This window comes from Dermacentor andersoni, chromosome 7 (assembly GCF_023375885.2).
Source record: "Dermacentor andersoni chromosome 7, qqDerAnde1_hic_scaffold, whole genome shotgun sequence".
NCBI lineage: Eukaryota > Metazoa > Arthropoda > Arachnida > Ixodida > Ixodidae > Dermacentor > Dermacentor andersoni.
The window spans coordinates 109446240-109473041 of record NC_092820.1 but is presented as its reverse complement, the minus strand read 5'-3'; the positions used below and the strand labels follow the sequence as shown (position 1 = coordinate 109473041).

At 47.7% G+C, this 26802-nt stretch overlaps 1 protein-coding gene across 1 annotated transcript in view; it reads right to left on the bottom strand.

Annotated features, from left to right (window-relative positions):
• The window catches only part of LOC126534634 (plancitoxin-1-like), a 126316-nt gene that overhangs the window by 76943 nt on the left and 22571 nt on the right, over positions 1 to 26802 (bottom strand). Inside the window, exons 2-3 of the mRNA XM_050181905.2 lie at positions 10245 to 10440; positions 5282 to 5354 (exon numbers count right to left, since the gene is read on the bottom strand). Of these exons, the coding sequence (XP_050037862.1) occupies positions 5282 to 5354; positions 10245 to 10440 (269 nt within the window). The remainder of the gene's footprint in view (positions 1 to 5281; positions 5355 to 10244; positions 10441 to 26802) is intronic.

Sequence of the window (26802 nt, the reverse complement as noted above, 5' to 3'; positions counted from 1 at the left end):
GTCGGCGAGGGCGATGGCGTCGCGCGCATACTCGCTTGTTGAGATCGCAGCAGGAGGAAGTGCCGTGGCTAGGGGTAAGGTCGGTTCACGACCGTGCAGTAGATAAAATGGAGAAAATCCGGCGGTGTCGTGCCGGGAAGAATTGTACGCAAATGTTACGTAAGGAAGTGCAATGTCCCAGTAGTGGTGGTCATTGCAAACGTACTTGGACAGCATATCGGTAAGAATGCGGTTTAACCGTTCTGTCAGTTTGAGGATGGTATGAGGTAGTCAGTTTGTGTTGAATGGAGCAGGAACGCACAATGTCGGCGATAACTTTCGAGAAGTTTCGACCACGGTCAGTAAGCAGCTGTCGCGGGGCGCCATGAAGTAAGATATTGTCATGCAAGAGAAAGTCCGCGACATCAGTGGCGCAACTGGTAGGGAGAGCCCGCGTGATAGCTTATCGGGTGGTGTAATCAGTTGCGACGGCTACCCATTTGTTCCCAGAGGATGACGTGGGAAAGGGACCGAGGAGGTCTAATCCAACACGAAAGAACGGTTCCACAGGGATGGTGCTCGGCTGGAGATGACCGGCATGTAGCACCTGAGGTGTTTTCCGACGCTGGCAGGGATCACAGGCAACAGCATAGAGTCGGACGAAGCGAGCGAGACGAGGCCAATAGAAGCGACGGCGGACGCGGTCGTACGTGCGGGTTACCCCAAGATATCCTGCAGTGGGTGCGTCATGCACCTGAAAGAGCACAGTCTGTCGTAGATGTTTTCGCACGGCAAAAAGAATATCAGAGCCGTCAGGGAGGAAGTTCCTTCGATACAGAATGCCGCCCTGGAGGACATATCGGCGAACGGATGCGTCGGTAGGTGTTGAGCGCAGACGCTTGATGAGTGCTCGCAGCGATAGGTCTCGGTACTGCTCATAGGCAATGTTAGCGAAGGCAGACACAGAGAAAATGCCGTTGGTGCCACTACTGTCGGCGTCGTCAGGCTCGTCTACCGGGTAGCGAGACAGGCAGTCAGCGTCCTTGTGTAGTCGGCCAGATTTGTAGGTGACAGTATACGAATATTCTTGGAGGCATAAGGCCCAGCGACCAAGTGTTCCTGTAGGATCTTTCAGTGAGCATAGCTAGCAAAGCGCGTGATGGTCTGTGACAATGGAAAAGAGTCGGCCATATAAGTATGGGCAAAATTTCGCAACCACCCAAACTAGGGCCAGACACTCACGCTCAGTGATGGAATAGTTGCGCTCCGCGGGTGAGAACGGGAGGCGCTGTGAGAAGGTCGATTGGATGCGAGATTGCAGAGGCCTCGTTATCGGTCCACTGGAAAGGGGCGTCTTTTTTTAAAAGCTCGATTAGTGGTCGTGCTATGGCGGCGAAATTTTTCACGAAACGGCGGAAGTACGAGCAAAGGCCGATGAAGCTGCGCACATCCTTGACACACTTTGGAACAGGGAAGTGCGTAACAGCATGAATCTTGCCTGGGTCCGGTTGCACTCCGTTCGCGTCAAGGAGATGCCCAAGGACGGTAATCTGGCGACGGCCGAATTGGCACTTCGATGCGTTGAGTAGCAGACCGGCTCGCCGAAAGACGTCCAGGACTGCTGAGAGGCGCTGGAGGTGCGTAGCGAATGTTGGGGAGAATACTATAACGTCGTCCAAGTAGCATAGGCACGTGCGCCATTTGAAATTAACCGTGAAGAATGGAGTCCATCATGCGTTCAAAAGTGTCAGGAGCGTTACATAGACCGAACGGCATCACTTTGAATTGATAAAGACCGTCGGGTGTTACAAAAGCAGTTTTCTCGCGGTCGAGATCGTCCACGGCAATCTGCCTGTAGCTGGAGTGAAGGTCAATAGAGGAGAAATATCGAGCACCGTGGAGGCAGTCAAGGGCGTCATCAATCCGAGGTAGGGGATACACGTCCTTTTTGGTAACCCTGTTAAGGTGCCGATAATCCACGCAAAAGCGCCATGAGCCATCCTTCTTTTTGACCAGTACAACAGGTGACGCCCATCGACTACATGACGGTTCAATAACGTTCTTGGCAAGCATTTTGCGAACTTCGGCATGAATGACATGACGCTCAGCCGGTGACACTCGACACGGGCGGCGATGAATAGGAGGGGCATCGCCGGTATTAATGCAATGTTTAACAGCTGTAGTGTGGGCCAAAGGACGATCGTTAAAGTAAAATATATCGTGGTAGGAAAACAGAACGCGGTAGAGCTCACGAGCGTGCTCGGACGGCAAGTCGGGCGCAATAACTTTTTGTAAGTCGGCGAAGGTACAAGTTGCCGACTGCGATGGTAGAGGAGGATCAGCTGAATTCTTGTCTACTGCAATAGATGCTACTGAGTGATCCTCGAATGAGCAAAGCTGGGCCAGAGACATCCCTCGTGGCAGTACTTGTGTCGTCAAGCCAAAATTGACCACTGGCAGGCAGACGCAATTCGCCGTAATAGAGAAAACGGTATGAGGTACTTTGATCCCGTGTGTAAGTAAGACGTCTTGCATAGGAGCCGCGATGTAGTGACCGTCGGGCACTGGTGGGGATGACACTATAAGTCAACGTAAGTCAGTGCCGAAGGTGGCAAGCGAACGAAGTCGACGGAACTGAGGCGACTGGGGTGTGGTTCAGCGGGATCCAGAACAGGCAGGTCAAGGCGGAGAGTACTGGCGGAACAATCCATGAGAGCAGAATGTGCGGAGAGGAAGTCTAAGCCGAGGATGATGTCATGGGGACAGTGGGCGATGACTGTGAATAGCACGATAGTGGAGCGATCGGCGAAGGAGACGCGGGCAGTAGACATACCAATTACGGGGGCTGTTTCGCCATCGGCGACACGGACAACAGGCATCGTGGCGGGCATGATTACTTTCTTGAGCCGGTTACGAAGGTCAGCGCTCATTACCGACTAATGCGAGCCAGTGTCTGTAAGAGCAGACACAGAAACACCGTCGACTTGCACGTCAAGAAGGTTCAGATGAGTGGGCAACGTCAGTAGAGGATTTGGCAGCGTAGGGAGCAATGCAGCGTCACCTCGAGGCGCTGCATTGTCTAGTTTTTGGCTGGCACCGGCGTCCGAAGGGAGTCGGTGAAGAGGAGCGACGGGGCTGGGGAGAGCTAGATTGTCGTCGTTGGGGCGAAAGCGAACGAGAATAGGGGGGGCGAGGTTCGGTGCAGGAGAATCAGCGGAGGCATTATCGGAGCGTGCCGCATAGGGACGAGAAGGGCCACCTGGGGGGAGGGAGTAGGCAGTATAAGTAGACGGGGTCGGGGAACTCCAGAAACTGCGACAGTGGGGAGAAATGTGCCCGATTCGATGGCAGTGAAAACAAATGGGCTTGTCGTCAGCAGTGCGCCATTCAGATGGGTTGCGGAAACGTGGTGGGTAAGATGCGGGACGGAGCGGAATCGAAGAAGCCGGGCGGGTATCAGGGCGATGGGCCGAGCAGATGGTGTGAAGACCCATGTTTTCGAACTCCTGGCGGACAACTGCCTGGATCAGGGAAACCGTGACTGCAGATGCGTTGGTGGGACTGGAGTCGAAGACAGCCGGATAGGCGGCCTCGATCTCACGCCGGACGATCCTGGTAACATCGGCAGTGCTGTTGGGTCGAGGAGCGTCGGCACAGGAAGATGTCACTGGGTTGTTGGGCAGACGGGCAAACTGCTGGTCAATACGTCGGCTTTTAGCGAGTTCCAGGCGGCGGCACTCTTTTATAACTGCATCCACCGTCGCCACGTTGTTGCAAGCGAGCAAGTTGAAGGCGTCATCGGCAATGCCTTTGAGGATGTGGGAAACCTTGTCTGACTCAGTCATGTGTGCGTCAACTTTGCGGCACAGAGCCAAGACGTCCTGAATATACGTGACATAGGGCTCTGTTGACGTCTGCACACGGTCGGAAAGCGCCTTCTGTGCGGCAAGTTGCTGACCGTAGGGGTTGCCGAACAAGTCTCGAAGCTTTTGCTTAAGTGAATCCCAACTGGCGAGCTCATCCGAAACCAAACTCGAGGTGTGCCACCGAGGTAAAAGACTACGTTGGCGAGCATGATAGTAGGGTCCCGCCGGCTATGGCGGCTGACGTGTTCGTACAGGCTGATCCAGTCATCGACGTCTTCCCCATCTTTGCCCGATAATACGCCAGGATCACGGGGAGCGGGGAGAGTGATGTATGTCGTCGAAGTGGCAGCAGGTGTCGTAGCCGGCGGAGTCGAGTTGTCGTCGCCGGGAGCCATGAAGGAAGGCTCGACGTACCGTCCACTGCGAAGCTCCGTGACGAGGTACAGGGAACGTCCACCTCTACCAGATATGTTACGTAGGAAGACGCAGACGAAAAGCTATATACAGGTATATTTACAAGAAAATACGCCGCAGTTGGCTAAGAGGCAGCAGCCCGCACTAGCCTCTAATCGTCGTCGTCGTTTTCACACTGCTCGCCTCTTCGTGATCGCAAATACTGTTCCGTAGCAATATTAAGTAGAATTTAGTTTCTAGGCATGTGTCAACCAACTCTCATTAACAGCTTTCAACCCGCGCCTCTAAAACACCCTAAATACGAGAGCTAAAGCTTAAGGCACATTAGTAAATTTGAGGTATGTGCCATCACAACTCAACAGACGTTATAGAGAAAAGAGAAATGCAGCTTCTGAGCATACAGAATTTCGTAAATAAAGACCCCTCTATAACCGCCTACATAAGGTCGAGAGTTGTAATCAACTTACACACAATTAAGAAGGCCTTCACTGAGTGAGAATTAAGCGCGGCGCCGGCCTTTCTTAAATCCTTATTGAGCCACAACATCCACAAGAATTATAGTACTCTACTTTTGTTGTCGTAGCGACGGTATTTACTTCCACATTTCGTGAAAAGGTTTGAGAAGATAGTTTCGTTTTCAGCGCAGGCGCAGCCTTGTTTGCCGTCGTCTGTTACAGAAAAGATGCAAGGCAACAGCACTGTACAAGAGTGGCGCCAACTACTCTGCCGAAAGCTTCCTATTGTATGAACCTGTATGCTGCCCGTGTGTAAAATTTTCTGCCTCATCTATTTGAGAGGCTGGAACTATTTGTACAAGTAACTGAAAATAACATTTGCGTTAGAACATCGGGTCAGAGAGTTGCCGAAGCCTTACTCCGGCGATACAGAAAGAGCACCGTGGTTGTCTTTACTTAACTAACCATCACTAGAACAAGTTGAAAAAGAAGCGAGGAGCCACGGTCAAACCACAATGTATCCGTGCCTGATCCTAAAGGCACTTTCCCTTTCGTGAGTGCACGCACCTTTTGTGTGTCCTCCTCTCGTGCCGTTGAAATTTCGGGGGGGCTGATCGTTGTAAGCTACAAACGCGACATTCTGAAAAAAAGAACGAGACATAGGAAACGTTCAGTTATCGTGAAATGGCCATTTCTTACTTAATAAATGTTTTTTTTACCTTCATACTTGAAAATTCAAGACCAGTTCAAGAAACTACATCACGAATGAGCACATACGACAAAACGTAGTAGTTATTGAGCTAAACTTCCTTAAACTGTAAACACTGGTATATCTTGTTTTATGTTTTGAACAAAAGTTGGCCCTGAACCGGCGCATTTCAAGAGAAAAAGTATTCTTACGCCTAGGTGTAAACCAGTACGAAATGTCGCCAAGGGCGATCTCGTTAAAGGTTCTGGAAACTGTTTTTCTCGCACGCCTACTCATAGAGGGTATTTCAAGAAATGCTTTATCACAAAGCTTTTATGCCAGGGCGCTATAATAAAACATGCACGAGTGGGTAAACGTTAGCCTCCTCTCAAGCCATGGCGTTCCCGGTCAACCTTTACACCATGCAGCAATCAGTATTTCCCGCCTCCTTAGCCATAACGTCATGCCCTGGCGCAAGTGTTGTTTTCTTCCGGTTGATTTGAACACAGTGTGTTCCGGCGTCTCTTTCCTACGGAACTTTTAAGTTTTCCTACCGAAACCTTAAGCCTGGGCTACATGGCACGAGCTTTCACGGTGAGCTTCGCGCGGGAGATGGACACGCAGGATCCCGACACGCAATGGTTGCTGACCTGTCCTCCATTAAGCAAAAAGCGGCCGACACCACCGGGCGTTATTTGCGCTGCCGCATGCGTATGTGCCGTGTACAATATAAAAAAGTACCTGCTTGCGGTATTATCTTTGTTTGGTAATAGCGTGACAACATGTCAGTATATAATGCGTACCTTAGAGAGGGCTTCTATAGTACGCTCGGCAGGCGCCAGCCGAAAAGAAAAAAGCCTTCCCACAGCAAGCTAGAGCTGCCGATAAATTGTGAATTTGGTTAATTGGGCTGTGTATAAGGTTTCATCTATTATCGAATTTAAAAAAAAGCATTTTAAACCAACAATTTACGTGCACATCGAACCCTCCTTTATGTCTCGGAGGCAGAGACGGTAGCACAGTGTAACTAAATATGGCGGTTTCCTGAGCGACTCTACGACACTTTGAAAGGCACGTTCTTGCGCCTTTGCAAAGTCTTTTTTTTTCGGATCTAGGCTTGTTAGGGCATTTTCTTGTTACTGTTCTAATGTGATTTATGCATAACACTTGGCTCTCACAAATCGTGAACATGCGATTGCTGCTAAAAGTTGGCGCTTCTGAATAGTTCGAGTCAGCACTGCGTTGACGAAGGAGGTTGGTGTTCACAATAAAGTGCAGCGCTGTCCTCTTCTACAAAAGGCAGTCGCTGCGCTCTACTCCCTGCCCTCGCCTTCACTGCAACGCGAGTATAATATAGCTTTCGTACCACACATGTTCCTGCCGCCAACGAGACTCCTGCTTCAACTTGCACACTCCGCTGGCTTTCTTTCTCACAAGATACCCCTTTATCTGCTCATACTGTGGTGTTACCCGAACCCTGTAGCCGCGTTTACATCGATACTCAAGAAGCGTATCGTTATAGTTTATTGTACTGCATATACTCACACGTCACCATTTATATGAATGCGCGTGCCACGCAAGAGTGACGGACTGTAACTGATGATGTGTGTGCTGTGCTATGTGCTCTCTCTCTCTCTCTCTCCCTCCCTCCCCATCTTTCATCTCCCCGCCATCCCACTCCAATGTGCAGGGTAGGAAACTTGTTGAGCTAAACTGGTTAACCTCCCTGCCTTTCCTTCTCCAGTTTTTCCTTCCTTCCTCTCGAGGAAGCTAACGCCACCTAACGTCATAATTGCAAGTTAGCGCGCTCACTTTAAGTAAGCCTGCTTTTTCGGATACATTCCTTCAGGTCCTCTTTCGTTTGTCCGCATCGGTGTAGTTTATCTTGAGCAACGTTTACTTTCCGGAAACGCACCACATTGTATCACGGTATAAAAAGTTCACTGCGTGCCCGCAACTGCTACCATGCAGTTGTACCATGCGTGGTAGCCGAGCACGGCCATCTCAGTTTCTATTCCCTTAAATCCGACTTGGCTACGTTAATGCAGTGAATCGTGTAACTCAACAATGTTATTGTGATTAACTATTGACAAATAAGACCCTGCTTGAACACTCGTAATGTACTCACGAGGGAAAAGAAATACCTTGCGGCTTGCTTCGTAAGCAGACAGTTTTGTTTCGATATTCCGTAGTGTGGGTGCAGCAGCCGCAGGGTGGCTGGCCGGTTGTGATCCCGAATCGAATGCTTTACCATGAGGCCTGATAAGAGACGCCTCTGTTTGCATGCGCCGCTGAAATGCACATTCTCTATCTCAAATTACCCCGGCCAGTTTGGCGCATTTGACGCGATTTGAAAAAGGCGTCTAGCGAATTATCTTGTTTACATGACAGGTGATGAGCTTGAAAGTTGATATGATACGCTTTTGCCTCATTGATGTAACCGAAGCTACTATGGGAATGCCCACAACCAACAGGTGTCATAACCAATCTCAACCGTCACCAAACGTCCTGGGAAGTGCGACTGACTGGAGTTATCTAGGAAGACCAGCGTTGGCTGATCGCCCGAGCCCACGATGTCGCCTCTGCCCCTGGAGTGCTGAACTGAGAACTACACCTAGACGATGCCTTAACATTTTTACTCCTGCTTTTAATAGAGTTTAATTATCTCTTTGCCTCCGGACAAAACCACTGCTGCATTTATTTTCTTGTGTGAACCTGTCCTCGTCGCATCGGCTGCTATCGCCACACCTGTAACAAGCAATCTGCATTCTCAGGCAGAAGTGAACTATTGGTTTGAAGAAACGTCTACAATTTGTGCCTTTGTGTATTTGTTTTTAAGCGTGCGAAAATGAGTGCGCACACGTATGCCACTAAAGAGAAAGAAGCTCGCCATCCCGGCCCGGCGAAAGTGCATGTACGGAGAAGCTGTTGAGTATCACCAGTACAACTGCTGAGGGTAGCAAGTAATGTTTTATGGCTTTAGAGTAATGGTGGTAGTGCTGTGTTAGAGCAATAGTAGGAAGGGGAATAACAGTAATTTTGAAAGCACGGCGCTTTCCAAAGCAGTGCTGCAGCAACATTGAAATCAGTTGCTAGGCTGGCTATTTGATATACGAAGGGCTAGGGACGTCACACGCCGCCAGCGCCTTTTCATCAAATATGTGGTTCGGATGCTTTTTTTAAAGCTTCTTCTTTGGTCAAACATATGCTGTTCAGTATGTTGTGTGCGTGATTTGAAGAATGTATGCCTTATGATTTATGAATGTATGCCTTAGGGGGGCACTAGCCATTGAATTTCTCGCTTGCTTCGGGTGTATGAGCCATTGATGACAGTTTTCGACATGCTGTTCTGTGTGTTGTGTGCGTCATTCCAAAGAATGTAATCACTGTACGCTTAACTCTGCTGAGTGCTTGTAGCCTCTTCCTTACGGGGCTATGAGCCATTGCATTTTTTGCTTGCTTGCGGGAGTATGAACCATTGATGATGATAGTTTTCTGTCAATGGATGTGAAAGAATACCGGGATCCTAGCCATGCACAGCTTCGCTGTAAAATAGAGTTAATGAAATGGCATGTCTCAATGACTCCCGATGACGTTAGGTGTGTAGCCTATCCAATGGCTCGCCCGAATGACATCACTCGCTAATTTGACGTAGAGTGGGCCGACGCAGCTTACAACATAGGGCCCGACGCTACTGCAATCACTAGTGGTGCAGTGAGATAAAACTCAATAATAATTCGCATGCTTTACGCAAATCACTGGAATTTCTTTCTTGATGATGAGATGCGACCTATCCTACGAGCTCACTGTATTTGTACACAACCAAGCAAATCGCTTCAGGATCATTTTAATTGTTGTGATTAGATTCTTGCTTATATTACTCGTATACTTACGTGATCTGATCTCATGGCTCGTGGTAACTGCACTGATATCAGATTTTCCACAATGTTTCGAAACTAAATGCACTAAACGCGCATTCTACTAGGCAATCAATGGAGCCTAAGGTGTTCAAGAAAGGGAAAATGTATTTCTTGTTGTTTGCGTTTATTTGTGTACCAGTGTAAATTTGCAATGACTTCACGTCGTTCTAATACTGCACGAAAAAAGGACGCTGATCATGGCTGCTGGCTATCAGGCTCTGGTATATATATTATATACGCTGCATACTTTGATAGAATTGCGTATCTTGTTACGCTAATGAAGTATATAGCTAGTAATGTTCGCAACAATAACGTCGCATTTGTTAACCCCACGTTTCGAAATCAACTCCGCTACTTTCACAGGGGTGAATTTCGAGTGGCAGCAGAATTCAGCCATACAGGAGACCTCGGTAATTTAGATAGTGAGGTTTCTATTTTAGGGTAATAAGCTTGTTTTCATGCAATGGCAATGGCTGATAGACGGCGCAGTGTAGAACAGTAGCTTGCCCTCTTCAGCGTCGACTCCACCACTTTTATTTAGTCCGCCGAAACCTTATCTGCCCCTTTACTTTTTTGTCTGTCTATCATATCAGGAAAACATGCTTATCAGCACGAACGACATTTCATGCTGTTATCAAGATCGGTAAACCTACACTCTTCCGCTAATCGCCGTTGACTTCTGAAGAAGGAGCCAGGTTGACTGCGAAACTTCGAGTTTTGTAGATATAACTTTTTCGTTCGAGACGTCATTAACTATTCATTAGCCTAACCAGACGCACAATTATGTTATTATGTGCAAGTTCCATGCTCTAAATACCCGTGATGTTCCAAAAGGACAAGTGCCTCAGTACAGGACTAATTGCCCGCCCAACCACTGCAGTCGTTCGCGAGTACTTTTTACATATGCAGAATACGTGCTTACGGACTTCTTCTTGTAAATGGGAGCCAGTGTTTCTTTGATGGGGTTAGGCTTCTTACTATAAATGTTATCATACAGCGTCCACATTGGGCTTGTAGTACTAGTATAAGTACTGTCAAAGTACGCCATTTCTCCACCATCTGGCTGTTTGAAACTCCTGGAATCGGGCTTTGTCTTTGGTATTTTGTAGACGACAAACCTGTAAAAATGTAATAATCGTCGAGGCACTCAACTTTCTTTGTAACAAGGGTGTGAGTGCTGCTTCTTGCCAATACGATAATTGCGAATTGTAATGTGGACACCAGGTTGGACATGAGTTACGTTTGGCCTAGCATGCAACCACTTGTTAATCACTTAACGCACAGATTTAAAGTGAGACATCGCGTAAATAATTTTGTAAATAATTTGTGAACAGCGGATAACTCTGAGTCGTGGGCTGCAACTTCGGACTCGCAGAGGCACAGTTCACCGCAACTCTGCATCAACAACTCACTAAAAAGATACTTGCGCGTTTCAGAGTAAATTATTACAATTTTGTCATGATTGCCGGAGTGCGTAGGTACCGTGTAGGAGCAGCTGACAGTGTGCGCTAGGGAGCACGAGTGTGCAAAGAGTGAGAACGCCGTGCCCTGTTGAATAGCTTTAAAATCATAATTGTCTGAATAACTTGTTTCTAAGGCGGCACTGCAGCACTTTTATTGCGATAGCAATTACGTGCACACGACAGGCCAAATGTCGCCGTCAGCATAGGCGTCGCCGTCAGGTTCCATGTAAAGCCCAATTAGTACAACATCCCATCGTGCCCGGCGCGCCGAGTAATCAGGGCGCAAAGGCAAGCGTGCGACAATGAGCGAAGATTATGGTGGCTTGATGCGCCTACAATCTCGGAGGTCATGCAATAACGCGCGTTCGAGGCGGGGTTTAGGGCAGTTGTGCGTGCGGCACCGGGTTCAAGCGCGCTCTATAAATAGGGCAGGCGTGGGAGGCAGAGTGCGTGTCTCCCGGCACTGACTGCGCGCGGCTATTCGAGCGGCTGGGTGCGTACATCACCCACGCCCTATCTCTGGGGGCAATCTGTGACAAAGGCGAAAAATGAGCGAACCGCGATGGCTGGTGCCTTCATGGACGCCATCTTCCGGAGCGCCTAATGCTTGACTTCTCGTAATCTCTCGAGTTTCGGAGACGCGTGGAAGCGAGATACAGCAGAAGCGTTCGCGGCCTTCGGTTCACGCTCTCCGTCACGCTAGCGCAGTCGCAGCGGTTATTCACGCTCATCGAGTGAGATCTGTTCATGTTTGAGTGTGGAGGCGTGATACGTATCACGCCTCCACACTCATAGTACGCATAGTACTACGCATAGTACTATGCGTCTTCAAATATTAATAAGCGAATGTTTATTGCAATTAATACGGCCGACAAATATGCGAACCTTCCTTAGGGTAAAACCGCAACGCTCAATAGCCAAGCGATCCTGATGGGTTTTTCAACGAGAATAGCCATCAGCTTGTACGCGGAAAACGCTACCAAACAGACACGTGCGCAACATAGCTTCTACGGAAACCAGCACAATACACTCCCATTCTGTGAGAGAGTAGTTATGCTTGGCTCTACACAAAGGTAAGTTAAACTTAAACTAAACGAGATACACTCTTGACAACGCTCTGTCTGGCCAGGAAAGGCATTTATCCCAGGTGGAATAGCATTTGTGCAGACCTTTACGGGTGGCGAAGGGTGAAAATGTGCTAAAGCCAGTGAAGACATCGGCTTCCTGTGAAAAAGCGAAATCTTTCATAAAGAATTCAGTGCTGTTCCACTCTCTAAAGGGGTATTAACAGCGGAGCTCTGTATGTGGGTCCCTTAATGGCGAACAGTCCACTGCCACGCTCCAAACGCTGTACGCACATAAATGGAAGGCGAGGCGCGATTAGTCGCTCCTCCACGGTGTTCAGCCTCGGAAGATCATGTGGAACCGGAGAAGTATACATACGATTGTACTGTTGCAAAACGCGGCACGACACCTTTTACTAAACAATGCCGGCACGTAGAACAAACACGCTCCTCACCTCACTTCGACGGCACGCACTGCTTCATCGTAGGCAAGGCGATCGTCCGTTGGTCGACGTCCCGCAGTGAAGTAATGGTTGTGAGGTCAGTCTAAAATCACAAGTGGTCACACACAACACAGGCTACTCAAAATTGGTTCCCCACAAACTCTTTCTGAAACCTAGCCGTTGCTGCGGTGAAACGTTCCAAGTTTGTGGGATCGGGATCACATGGACGGTTCACATTTCCTTCCGTCTCACGGTCCTGGCGGGCAGCACGCTTACGGGACCGCCACTACGGGAGAGCGGAAGAAAAGGGAAGGAGATACGCAAGTGCTTGGAACGCCGACAAAGAGAGGGTGGTGAGAACGTACTCAGGAAGCACAAAGTGGCTACTAGCTAGCTTCATACAGCATGAGCAAGCTAGAACAACTAGAGCTATGTCAACCTACAGTTTAGGCATCTTCAAGATGGCTAGCACTTGATGTCTCCAAGCCATATGCTCCCAGCCATCGTGAAGAAGCTAGAAAAGGTGTCAAAATTTAGAAGGCATTGCCACGGAGGATCCAGGGAAGCCTCAGCGAATGGTGGGGGTGTGGAATGGAGGGGGGGGGGGCGACACGTACATTTTTGTGAGCGCCGAAATTGGCGGCATGCTTTGGAAAAGGTGAGGGGGTTGTGGTGTTTATAGCGGATAATTGCGTCGATAGGGCATATGAAACTCCTTGTAGCGTAATCAGTGCCACAAATTGAGCGCGCGGAAAGCGATTCTTCGTAGAATTCCTACGCACGTTCTGAAGTGCGCACCTTCGCCGGTTGAAATTTGGCTCCGCATTGATAGCATGCTGCGACTTGCCGCCCGCGATGGGGGCGCACAATTTAATATGTACATGAAGAGGAACTAAAAAAATAAGATATGTGCTGTTCAATAACATAACTGTGCATTAAAGTGTTTTATAGTGAAAATATGTAAGAATGAGAATATATTAGACGGCTTCCTTGAAGCGCAGCGTCAGTAGCGAAGGTGGCGCAACATGCAACGGTGCCGCTTCGCGCTCTTTTCTTGCCTATTTTGAAACTTCAGGTAGCACACTCTCAAGTTCAACAAATGGCCACAGAGGGCAAGAACATCGACCGCGCGGTGCTGCTAATAAAACAAGCATAGCACAGCTATTCAAAGTCTTCGTGCGTGAGCCCCGTATCTCCCGGTAGAGGCGCCATGGTAAGCGTAAATTTAACCAATAAACTTTCTCCTACACTTATCGAAGCGTTTTTATTCCGTCACAAAGAGTGCAAAATCATCATTTCTAATTGTACATTGTACTCTTTATCAGCAACATTGTTGTTGTTTGTTTGCAACTTTAAACGTGAAATAGCATTCAGCATCATCGACCTCCCACGTGACCTCCAGCCTTGATTTAAAATTGTACGTGTATGTTCTCGTGGGCGGCAGGCAAGGATTGCTTGGTTTGTATAGTGAAACTGGTGGCTTGTCTTGTGCTGAAAGCATTTTTTTGCGCTTCGATAAGTCGTGTTATTCAACTTGGGGTGAAATGTCGTGTTGCGAACGAATGCCGAAAGCTAGGTTTCGATGGTGAGCCATGCGAAACCGGTCTACATCGAAACGGGAGCCGGATTCGGTTGTGACTGACGACGGCAATACCTGTGAGTCGTTTAACTTGGCTGCTTGAATCGTTACGCAATATTGGTCTCGTTAACTTACAGGCGGAGACAAATTACCGAACTAGATCCTGCATTACATAGGGGCAGTCAGGGCCCTGTGTTGCTGTTTTCGAAATAAACCTTTAGTTGTGAGGCTGTCGTTATACACACACAATCGCCAAAGACAGAGAGCGACATCTGAACACGCGTCATATTTTTCACTTTATCGTAGCCGTGGCCATGGGCGACTCAGTAGCCTTATCAATATATATCTTTCTTTTCAAGTCCGCCGGCAACGTTTTCATTCACAAAACCGAACAAGCCGTTTGGCAAAGCGAAGTAAAAGTACTCAATTTAATGCATTAAAGAATTGAGCGTTTGATAATTCAGCAATATTTTGTACTTGTTGGTTACAAATGTTTTTGCTGTTCAGTTCGGTGCACTTTAGCGTATTTATTAGTGGTGTGCGAAAATTCGAAATTTCGAATACGAATCGAATATTTGCTTTATTCGAAGCGTATTCGATTCGAGAAGTGCATATTCGGAAATTCTCGAATATTCGAAGAGGGCTGAATAACGCTAGAAAGGGCGAATATTCTGACAGACGGAATAATTGAGCGAGTAATGAATTACATGCTTGCTCCGCATTCTCCTAAGAACATGCTTATTCACTGAGAACTTCGCATGACTGGCTCATTACTTGTATGCTCTGTTTCAGTCTATCTGCATGACGCCCGTGAGACACGATCAGTTTCAGTTTCTTTTTACCAAGCTTTATTCTATGGCTCTTTCATAACCATATATGATGTCCTTTAGAGCTCTGTAACTATATGCGATAAAATATGTATCCCAAAAGTGTTACCTGGGTAATTTTTAGATGTTTGGAAACTAAAAAGAAAAAAAATTACATGTCCGAGGAGAACGTTCGCCATCGACGACTCCCGTCTTGTGTTCCTGCTTTTCTCATGTAATCGCCGGCTCTTTGCTACCTGCTGCGCTGCTGCTCCGTGAGACAAACGCAAAACACGCTAACTTCGCCACTGCGCCATTTGCAACTATCTCAGCGCTGATAGAGCCCTCGATCAAGCGTGTTCTCCAAGAATGGCAACAACTGCAGATGACGAGCCACCGAGCAAGCAAGTAAAGAAAGCCAGAAGAAGTCTCCTTTGGCGGCACTACACAAAGCTTTCGCCACCGATAGCTCCGTGCAAGTCGTGCGAACATGTTCTTAAAATGCCAATGGGAACAACAACTACTCCTCAAGATCACACGAAACAGCACCCTTTGTTGATGGAAAAGTACAAAAAGGAAGCCACCGCAAACGCTCCGTTGAAGAATCAACCTACACTGGATGATATACTTCAGCAGAGACAGCAGTCATTGTCTCAGAAGAAAGAAAACGCACTTCACCAGGATGTGGCAGCCATTCATTTGTTCACCATTTCTGCCACATCAGTTCAAGGCACTGGTCGAAGCAGCTGTACAGTCGTGCTACAGTCGGCGATTTCGAACAAAATTGTCGAGTGTGCTCGTCCAGCGCCTGTACAACGACTTAAGAGCAAGGGTAAGACACGAGCTGCGAAAAGCACTTGAACACGGAACAAGCACTCTCGCTTTTACGAGCGATATCTGGACTTCGCGTGCCAACGAGGGCTTTGTAAGCCTCACGCGTCATTTTCCTGAGGTGAAGTTCGACATGAAAAAGTTCACTTTGAACACGCGAAATATGCCGGAGAGTCACGCGGCTGTGAACATAGCTGCGTCATTGGAGCAGCTATGCACCGACTGGGAGATACCAATCGCCTGCGTGAAGTACATCGTGACGGACAGCGGCCGCAATATCCGAGCGGATGCCAGGCGCTTGCCTTGGCTCCAGCTAGCCTGCTTTGCGCACATTCTGCACCTTGTGATCAGCAATGAGATATCGTGTACTCGGGCAATCAACAGACTCTGCAAGAAGACGAAAGCAATTGTAGGGCACTGCAAGCATAGCCCTAGCGCACAGAAAAGAGTGAACGTTCTGCAGACGTAGCGGAACAAAGACGTGCTCCATGTTCTGCAGGACGTTGACACAAGGTGCAACAGTCAGTACATCATGCTCTCAAGGCTCATTGAACTCTAAGAGTACACCAGACGTGAGCTCACCGCTTCGGACACGAGCGTAGTTACCTTTAACTCTGCAGAGTGAAGAGATACAGTGGAGTTTTTCAAGGTATTGAAGCCCTTATTTGGCGCAACTGTGATCTTAAGTGCTGGAAAGTACCCCTCACTGTCATGTCAAATTCCAATTATTTTTGAAATGCTGCATTGCCTCGAAGATTGCAAATGAAGCTCAGCGTTTGCTAACAATCTCGCAAAATGTATCAAGACTCGTTTTGCTGAGTGCGAATTTGACGAAGTGGCCAACCTGGCTATGTTTCTTGATCCGCGCTTTTAAGGACAATTCATCACGCGTCTGGTCAGATGATCTGGATGAAAGACATTGTAACAAGGAAGCTCCACGCAGTTGGCGTCGAACCAAGTGAGGACACTGCCGTGCCAGCGTCAAGTTTGTGTCCACTGGTGCCATCCACTGTATGGAAAGCTTTTGACGGTCTAGTGATGAACAAGAAGAACGTACATTTGGCATCTGCCTCTGAGAGAGAAGTTACAGACTATACGGAAAAGCTTCTCGAAATGGGCAAGGATCCTTGTGAGTGGTGGCAGTCCATTGGCCGCTTCACGTACCCGCTTTTAAGTACACTGGCCTAGAAGTACTCCGCCATCCCTGCCACCTCAGTTCCAAGTGAATTTTCTACCGTTAGAAATGTCTACAGTGCATACAGAGCGTTTACTTTCTGAACATGTTGAGCAGTTAATTTTCCTTCTTGATAATCATTAACAAGTGCATTACTTGAGTAAGAGAATTACCTGTCATTATGTGAGCGCGTTATCTGTAAGGAGTGTCTTTTTAATCTGCAGCAGCCTTGCAAAATGCAATGTTATTTTTTTAAAGAGTAATAAAGCTATTGTTACCACGTTTTGCCACTTTTTAATACTACACACATATTCGATATTCGATCCGATCTTCGAAGACAGTTTTTTGCCTTATTTGTATTCGATTCGTATTCGAAAATTTCAATATTCGCACACTCCTAGTATTTATTTTTACAGTAGTGAAGCTGTGTATCACGTTCATGTAGAAAAAGAACGCATCAGTTCTAACACCTTTATGTCTTTCATGCATTTGCTTGTGGAACGAGCAGTGTGATTCCTTCTAGTGTATAAATGAGCGAACAGATGTTCTCATTTGTGATCTTAGTAATGCTTGAGTGGTGATATGCATTGTAGTTAGGCAGACTTCAATTTCATGGACTGTAGCAATATTTATTTAATTGACTTGACGCTTAAGCACCCTGCAACAAACACTGTACATTTGCATCTGTTCTGCTGTGGCAAAGCATTGCAAAATATATTTCACACCTTTTTGCATATCATATTTCAAAACTATGTTTTTCAATTTCTGATGCAGTGAAAATTTTCCGTTCCAGACGTATAGTAGAAAGGACAGCATCAGTGTAAAGCAACACACTACACTAACTAAAGAGAAGCTACTGCATGCTACAACAAGGCCATTGTGTTGACTTTGGCTGCTACTATAAGGTGCACAACACTACAATCAAAAATAAATAAGCTCGATATATGCCTTATGGACTTGCTAGTCTTAAGATTCATGTAATTTGTAGCATGTAAGTGTATGAAGTTGACAGCGAAATGGGTGGAATGGCTGTCAAATGTTTCTTCTTATGGTGATGCGCACGAAATCGACCATGTCCATATCGAGAGATAGAGGGGCACCAAGTGTGAGGGATATTAGCTGCCCCAAAAAGACAAAAAAAAATAATGTGCAGGTTGGGAATGGGTTAACGCTAAAAGGCCGGGTAGTCCATGTCGCTGTGTTGGCGGTGGCAGCAGGTGCCTGATTCAGCCGATTGCCTCGCAAAGCAAATTGCTTATCTTCAACGATGACTGTCCGCTCAAAGAAGTGGGACACGCCACGCAACCTCTTTGCGCTGCTGGTTGTCGCTCGCTACCAGACGACCATGTGCAATTACGCCAAGCATTATGCCTGTCGGTGGGCGGCTGAATGTGCTGTAAGCGACCCGTGCACGTGAATGCTCACTGTTGTCATGTGCATCTGTATAGAGTGTAGCCTGAATCTTATGTGAGTGGTATGCCGAAGCGATTCATTGCATAGTCTTGTTTCAGCACTGTCCCTCTCGGTCATGGTTGCCGTGTTACGTTTGTCGGATGAGGTGACGTGCTCAGTTGCAGTAGGAAGCAGTCTCTTCGGGTAAGCATTTTCTCTTGCAGTTCGCACAGCGACATAGACTCCCAATTTACAAGCCCCGTGATGAGTGCTCCCCGTTCCGTCCTCTCCATCCATGGGCAATTTGTGCTTGCGGCCTTTCTAGGCTGAGATTTGGCATGAATGGAGACCAACATACGTGCTTACATGGTCCGACGTGTATGAAATTGATAGCCACATAGGTGGAAAGGCCTGCAAAATGGCTGCCGAAGGTAATGCTCACGAAGCCGACAATGTCCATGTTGAGGTAAAATGGGGCACCAAGCGTGAGTGGCACCTAGCTGCCCCGAAAAAAAAAAGAAACGTGCAAGTTGGAGAGGAGTTAACGCTAAATTGTCAGGTTGTCCATGTGGCTGCGTTGGTTGCGGCAGCCGATGCCCGCGCCACCCGATTGTTTCGCAATGCAAGTTGCTTATCTTCAACGGCGACTGTAGGTGCAAACAGGTGGGGCACTGTTCAATCTGCTTGCGCTGCTGGTTGTTGCCCCTTACCAGACCACCATGTGCGACGACAAAGGTGAGCCATTTACGTGTTCGCATTATTGATTGCAGCTTATTTTGACATGCTAATCTTATTTTTGCTCCCGTACGCGAAGGTGCACTGCTTCTGTTCTGGCAATAAAATCGCACGTTCTGTTCACTCACTTGTGGCTTGTTCGTATGGGCATCAGTAGATGTTCTTTGGCGTCCTGGCACGCACCAGTGTCACGCACCTGCTATGCGGCAGAAAACAATGAGGCGTGCCGCAACGCCAGCAGAGCTAGCACGGCGCGTACCAGCATACGCTACCTACGGTAATGGCAATATTGCATTTTGCTCTAAAAAGCTTCATTTCCGTTGAAGATGATGATCTGTGGCTGCACTATTTTTTCGGGCGGATGCTACGTTTGGATATCCTAGTCGAGGGAAAAAAACGACAGAAATGGGAAAACATACGCACCCACTGACGCAGCACTACACTGGTTCTCCTTACTAAGTTGCGTCACATTCCACCATTGTTGTATACAGCCTCGCCTTTGTGACCGACGTGGCGGTTGTGCTGTGTGCACGGTCTGTCGCGAACCAAAGTGCCTGCTGTATAATGATGTCCCCTTGTGGGGATGGTGAGAGCTGCCTGCTGTGAAAGGCAAGATGTTCGATTGTTTCAGCGTGTCGCCAAATTGCCCTACATGCCGCTAGGACGTCTGGGGTGGGGTCAAAACGCTGGCAGTATACAAGTATACAAGGGCGCAGCGCTCCCGTACGGGCTTCAAAAAGCAGAGCGCTGCCACCACTGTTGTGATACAGGAGTTCCATGGCGATTTCTCCCTTGTGGGCTCGGTACGGTGCAAGGGTTGTTTTCGCCTGCGTGTTAGTTTACCACTCAGAAGTTTCCGCCTCCTTTACCTACTCTCGCTCTGTTTGGTCGCTGCTTTGTCTGGTGCCATAAGAACTGTACTCAAGCATTCCATTGTGGCATAATGCCCTTGAAATACAGGTATTGGAGCACCATACGTCCCCAGCGAGTGTTTCCCATGCAGCGGAGCCGTCACTAAAAGCTAATCTTACTTGCAGCTTCTCGGACCTCAAAAGAAGACCATGCTACGTCCCCCTGCGCTGCCTCCACTGCAACGCATCCATGACATCCTTGGACCAGTCGGTCAACCTCGCTCTGGGCGCGCTCAAGCAATGCTCGTGTTTCGCCGACAGACACTGCACAGGCGAATGTCAGGCTCGGCACGTGCACTGCCTTCCATAATTCGCGCACTATCATGAAACGACTTCACCCCCGCATACACTGTCTGCTTAAGATGTTGCTGCCTCGTTGGGAGCTCTGCCTCAAGTGTGTCTGGTGTTCCACTTAACACCGCTGTTGCTCACCATTGGTGCCTAGTGTAACATCCAGGTATCGGTAGGTCCTCATTGTTGGGATGGTCTCACCGTCTGGTAGGCAGAGGGTCTCGGTGCAGTTTCCGCTCCCGTAGAACCTCAAGACTGCCGACTTCTTCGAGTTAACGGCGAGGCCAAGGTTCTTCGGGTGGTTGGCTGCTATATCGACCAATTCGTGTAGTTGTCGTCCATCCTCAGTTAACAATACCTGGTCGTTGGCAAAGGCAAGCGCTGCAATTTCCCATACTTCGAGCATGCCCTCCCAAGAGAACCGAATCTTGAAGCCAGTTTCGGATCGAATAATGGCACGTTCCAGTTGCGCAGTTCCGCATTTTCGCACACTCCATGAATTTCACAACAGTTATTAGCAGCATTGCGCAAACGGGGTAAGATATGTAGGAAAACTAAAAGGCAACCGTTTAACATGAACTAACGTGCCCGATATAAAAGCTTCTGTAACCCTCTTAACTGTAAAATAACATCCACTAAACGATTGTATTTCTAGAACGAATTTCACAGGCGGCTAATGACGCTAAAAAAATGAGAGATTTTCAACACCTTTTTAAACAGGAAACACGACTAAACCAGGTATCCAGAATTTTAAATGAGGGAGTAGAGCTCAATACTCCTGTCGATATAGCTGACATGTTTAGTAGTTTTTACTTTTATAACAATCTACCTTCTGCTACACAGATGATCAACATGAACCGTCTACCCCTTCATTCTATTTTTTATTTTCTACAACGCCAGAAGAATTAGCTGCTGGTCTAAATAACCTAAAAGTGACAAGCGCTGGAATAAATGAGGTCCACCCTGCTAACTTTAAATTAGTTGTGCAGCTAATTTCAGGCATACTTTCATTTATTGTTAATTCATTATTCAAGGTTGGTTTATTTCCTTCTGAACATAATCGTGTTAAAGTCATCCCAGTTCTAAAATAAGGCGATAGCTCAGGCACGTACCCAGGATTTTTTTTCGGGGGGGGCCCACCACCTCCACAACCTCCATCATCATCATCATCATCATCATCATCATCATCATCATCATCAGCCTGTTTTATATCCACTGCAGGACGAAGGCCTCTCCCTGCGATCTTCAATTACCTCTGTCCTGCTCCAACCGATTCCAACTAGCGCCCGCGAATTTCCTAACTTCATCGCTCGGCCTAGTGTTTTGTCGTCCTCGATTGCGTTTCCCTTCTCTTGGTACCCATTCTGTAACCCTAATGGTCCAACGGTTATCTAACCGGCCCATTACATGACCTGCCCAGCTACATTTTTTCCTCTTGATGTCAATTAGAATATCGTCTATACCCGTTCGCTCTCTGATCCAAACCGCTCTCTTTCTCTCTTAACGTTATGCCTAGCAATCTTCGTTCGATCGCTCTTTGCGCGGCCCTTAACTTGCTCTCAAGTCTCTGCCCCATATGTCAGCACTGGCAAAATGCACTGGCAAAATGCACTGATTGCACACCTTACTTTCCAATAATAATGGTAAGCTTCCTGTCAGGAGCTGGCAATGTCTGCCGTATGCGATCCAACCTATTTTTATTCTTCTGTGAATTTCCTTCTCATGATCAGGGTTCCCTGTGATTAATTGACCTAGGTAAACGTACTCCTTCACAGTCTCTAGTGGCCGACTGGCGATCCTGATCTCTTGTTCCTTTGCCCGGCTATTTATCATTATCTTCAACTTCTGCATATTAATATTCAACCCCACTCTTACACTCTCTCTGTTAAGGTCTCCAATCATTTGTTGTAACTCGTCTGCATTGTTGTTGAATAGAACAATGCCATCGGCAAACCGAAGGTTGCTGAGATATTTGCCGTCGATCTTTACTCCTAAGCCTTCCCAGTTTAATAGCTTGAATTCTTCTAAGCACGCAGTGAATAGCTTTGGAGAAATTGTCTCTCCCTGTCTGACCCCTTTCTCTATAGGTATCTCCCTGCTTTTCTTGTGTAGAATTAAGGTAGCTGTAGAACCTCTGTAGATATTCTTACGCGAAGGACGAGTCAGTAAGACGAGAAACTATTTACAGATTATATTTACAACAACGGTTGCAGCTCTTACCGGTTAGATTCACAGCGCGAGCCCAGTTCGTTCTTCCTCCTCTTTTCTGGAGTGATGGCGCCTACGCGCCTCGTTCAAACAAACAAATACCACACGCACGTAGCAATATTTTCCAAGCTTTTTACGTAAGCGTTCTGTACTCCTTGATTACGTAGTGCCTCTACGATTGCTGGTATCTCTACTGAATCAAATGCCTTTTCGTAATCTATATAAGCCACATAGAGAGGCTTATTGTACTCTGCAGATTTCGCGATAACCTGATTGATGACATGGATGTGATCCATTGTAGAGTATCCCTTCCTGAAGCCAGCCTGTTCTCTTGGTTGACTAAAGTCCAGTGTTTGGAGATTATTTTGGTAAATATTTTATATAATACTGGGACTAAGCTAATGGTCCCATAATTTGTCAATTCTTTGACGTCTCCTTTTTTGTGGATTAGTATAATGTCTGCATTCTTCCAGTTTTCTGGGACCCTTGCAGTCGATAGACACTTCGTATAAAGACCAGCCAGTTTTCCAAGCATTATGTCTCCTCCATCTTTGATTAAATCGACTGTTATTCCACCTTCTCCTCCCGCTCTTCATCGTTTCATGTCTTGCAGGGCCCTTCTGACCTCATCGCTAGTTATAGGAGAGTTTCTCTACCCTGTTCATTACTGTTTCTAAGTGAGGTATCGTGACTCCTCTGGGTACTGTATACAGGTCAGCTTAGAATTTTTCCGCTGCTTTTGCTATACCTTCGAGATTGCTGATGATATTATCCTTCTTATCTTTTAGTGCATACATCATGGTTTGTCCTATGCCAGGTTTCTTTTTTAATGATTTCAGGCTGCGTAGGCTGCGTTCATTTTTTACGGCTTCTTCAGTCTTTCTCATGTTATAGTTTCGAATATCAGTTATTTTCGCCTTGTTGATCAGTTTTGACAGTTCCGCGAGTTGCGTAGCGCTGTGCGGCCGCCAGTCCCATACAACCGCGTAGAGCGCAGGAATCTGCGATTCTAGACGTACTGCGCTCACCGCGAAAGGTGAGCGCAGTACTCCACATAAGCACAGCAGAGAAGTGGCTACGTGAGGCGGTTCGACCGATAACTGTAGAAGCGTCATTCAAAACAAGTAATTGTTCTCCACTTCCGGCGGCGTTTTCTCTACTTCCTTTTTAAATAAAAAGATGTTGATCCATAACTATTCTCACAAACGACGGTTAACTTTTTTATTATTCGCTTTTGCTTGCAGTTTGGTTGTTGCCTTGGCTCTCTCCCTTAGTAGATCGCTTAATTTCTCAATTCCTTGCGATTTTTGTTTCCAGTTGCCAATTTTGCACGAAAAGTGCTATACAATTAGGGAAAAGCAGACGATGTAACGGGCGACATTCATCTTGCTTATGGGCTTAAGGGTTATTGCAGGGTTTCATGATCGACGCTCTTTCACATTTCACATTTTTTCATTTCAACGGGTGGCGCTGACCTCTGGTCAGCGCCACCCGTTTAAATCTCTGGCACTTTATCTACAATGTAGTGATATTGACGTCGCTGAATCTTTCTGCAGAAAGATTGCTGGCGAGGCAAATTCCGTTGGAACGGGTACGGGAACGCTCGACCACCCACTGTTTTCACGCGATCCCCGCATGGAATGCCCTTTTTCTATGGAAGAACTAGAAGCTGCGCTGGCTTTGTGCAGGCGTTCTTCAGCGCCAGGACCTGACGGCATTACATACCGTGCCCTGTGTAACCTAGGAGACCAAGCTCGGAAGGCACTCTTGCTCCTGTACAACGACTCCTGGCAGACGGGTACAGTTCCGCAAGAGTGGAAGTCAACTCGCCTCATTCCACTTCTCAAAGCTGGCAAGTCGCCTTTGGACATTTCCTCATACCGTCCGATCGCACTAGCCAGCTGTGTCGGAAAAACAATGGAAAGAATGATTTTAACACGTCTGGAATGGTACTTAGAATACTATGAAATTTATCCAGATGCTATGGCTGGATTCAGACGGGGCCATTCGTCAACAGACAGTGTTGTTGACTTGATAACCTATGTGCAACACCAAAAGGCCTGTAAGCGACTATCTGCTGCTCTGTTTCTAGATGTTAAAGGAGCTTATGATAATGTCACCCATGAAGCCATCCTTCGCACGTTAGAAGCCGTCGGACTTGGTGGTAAGATGTATATGTGGGTGTGTAACTACTTACAGAGGAGACCATTCTACGTGCACACAGAAAATGGCCCGACATCCGAGCATTACGGTAGCCGAGGAGTCCCTCAAGGAGGAGTGCTTAGCCCGACTCTTTTCAATCTCACCCTCAGTAGATTAGTTTACAACCTGCCAAGCACCGTACGACTTTCCATCTATGCGGACGACATCTGCATTTGGGCATCAGGTGTGACACGACTTCAGCTTCGCGCTCGGCTTCAGAAGGCAGCCACAATGACATCTTGCTACCTTCGTGAACAAGGACTTGAAATTTCGTGCGGAAAGTGCGCAATGGTGGCATTCACGAGGAAGCCAATGTCTGGTTACGGCGTATCTATTAACGGACAACTTATACCATACAGCAGAAGTCACAGATTCTTGGGAGTCATAATTGACAGAGACCTGTCTTGGACTCCGCACGTCAATTACGTGAAAAAGCGGCTGACTGCTATCTGTCACCTGTTCAGGTTCCTTGCAGGAAAACGTTGGGGAGTATCTATACAGGCTATGTTACAGCTTTACATGGCGTTGTTCGTTGGATTCCTGCGATACAGCCTGCCTGCAATATCCAACACCTGCAAGACTAACCTGCGTACGATTCAGAGTATTCAAGCCCAAGCCCTTAAGATATGTCTTGGCTTACCACGCAGTGCATCAACGGCTGAAACCATTGCCCTTGCGCAGGATTACCCAATCACGACGCACATTACCGTTGAGACAATGCGTATGCATCTCAGGCATTATGCTAGGACCCCTTCCCACCACTTGGCGAGCCTCACTGCTACAAGGTCCTGCTCGACATTTAGCAGTATTGTCAGTGCACATCGTGCGTCATTTACTTCAGGGTACGCACCTGCGGCCAAGCCAGCGTTTCCTCCGTGGTGTTTGAGCCGTCCACAAGTACATCTAATGATTCCGGGACTACAGAAGAAGACAGATCTACCGGCCCCTGCTCTAAAACAGCTGAGCTTACTTCTTCTACACGAAAAGTACAGCGACCACGTGCACATCTATACCGATGGGTCGACTACGTCGTGCAGTTCTTCTGGTGCCGTGGTTATACCAACGCGAGGAATGACACTGCGGTTCAAGACATCGCATGTCACGACCTCAACGGCGGCAGAACTAATGGCCCTGCGTCGAGCACTGGAATTCATTGATTCTGAAAGACCTAGAAAATGGGCTGTGTTCTGCGATTCAAAACCAGCACTACAGGGTACGCAGTCAGTTCTCCGACACGGATGTCATGACCAATTGACATACGAAGTCGTGAAACTTCACCATGATGTCCAACAAAAAGGTCACGAGGTCGTTTTTCAATGGGTACCTGGTCATTGTGGTATCAGTGGCAATGATTCTGCCGATAACGCTGCTCGCACAGCACATCAAGAAGAACACAGCGTCCCAATTCCGCTTTCGAGGACTGACGCTGCAAGGCAGCTTAGACACCTGGCACGCAGTCTCACACTGACCGATTGGAACTCGCCAAACTTACGACTTACGCGACTGCATCGAATAAACCCCTCCCTGCAACTCCGACCTCCACTTGGACTTCCTCGACGTGAAGCTGCGCTTCTCTGCCGCCTTTGGTTAGGAGTGGCCTTCACAAAGGCATACTCTACATTAATTGGAATGACTGACAGTGCAGCTTGCGAGGTCTGTGGCATCGAAGAAAACATCGACCACCTGCTGTGCCACTGTCCAAGATATGCCTCAGAGAGACAAGAACTTGCCAAAGCTTTCCAAGAACTGGACAATCGGCCGCTTTCTGTGCAGGTGCTGCTAGAACACCGCCCCCATCGCCCGTCGGCCCATAAAGCGGTGAAGGCGCTTTTGTGTTTCTTAAGGACGACGGGTTTGTGCGACCATCTGTGACTAATAATGCGATTTCTGTAAGACCACACGCGTCAGCGAACTCGCCGCAATTTCCTTCTTTCCTTCCCTCCTCTCTCTCCCTGTGATCTTTGTTTTCCCCTTTCCCATTCCCCCGGTGTAGGGTAGCCAACCGGACGTTATTCTGGTTAACCTCCCTGCCTTCTACTTTTCTCTTTCCTCCTCCCACCTTATCTAACCCATATCACGTGTATATGGTTCCGGGCATCTGCCAGCGTCGCGGCGAGCCGTAACTCAAGAAAATAATGAAGCAAAGGGATAAGTTAAACGCAACTGGCGTTTTCTCCCGCCGCAACTCGTTCCATGAGAGTACAGACCAGCTGAGTAACAGCCGCATCCCTCTCCTGGTCCCAGGATCAGCCTAAACAAAGAAGGTTGAACTAACAAAAGCAACAGCTATGCGCGCGACGGTTGAATAGATGGTGACAACTGAACGCATCTCGAGTTAATCGCGCGGGTGCGGAATCTATGAGAAAACTGTCCTTCACATT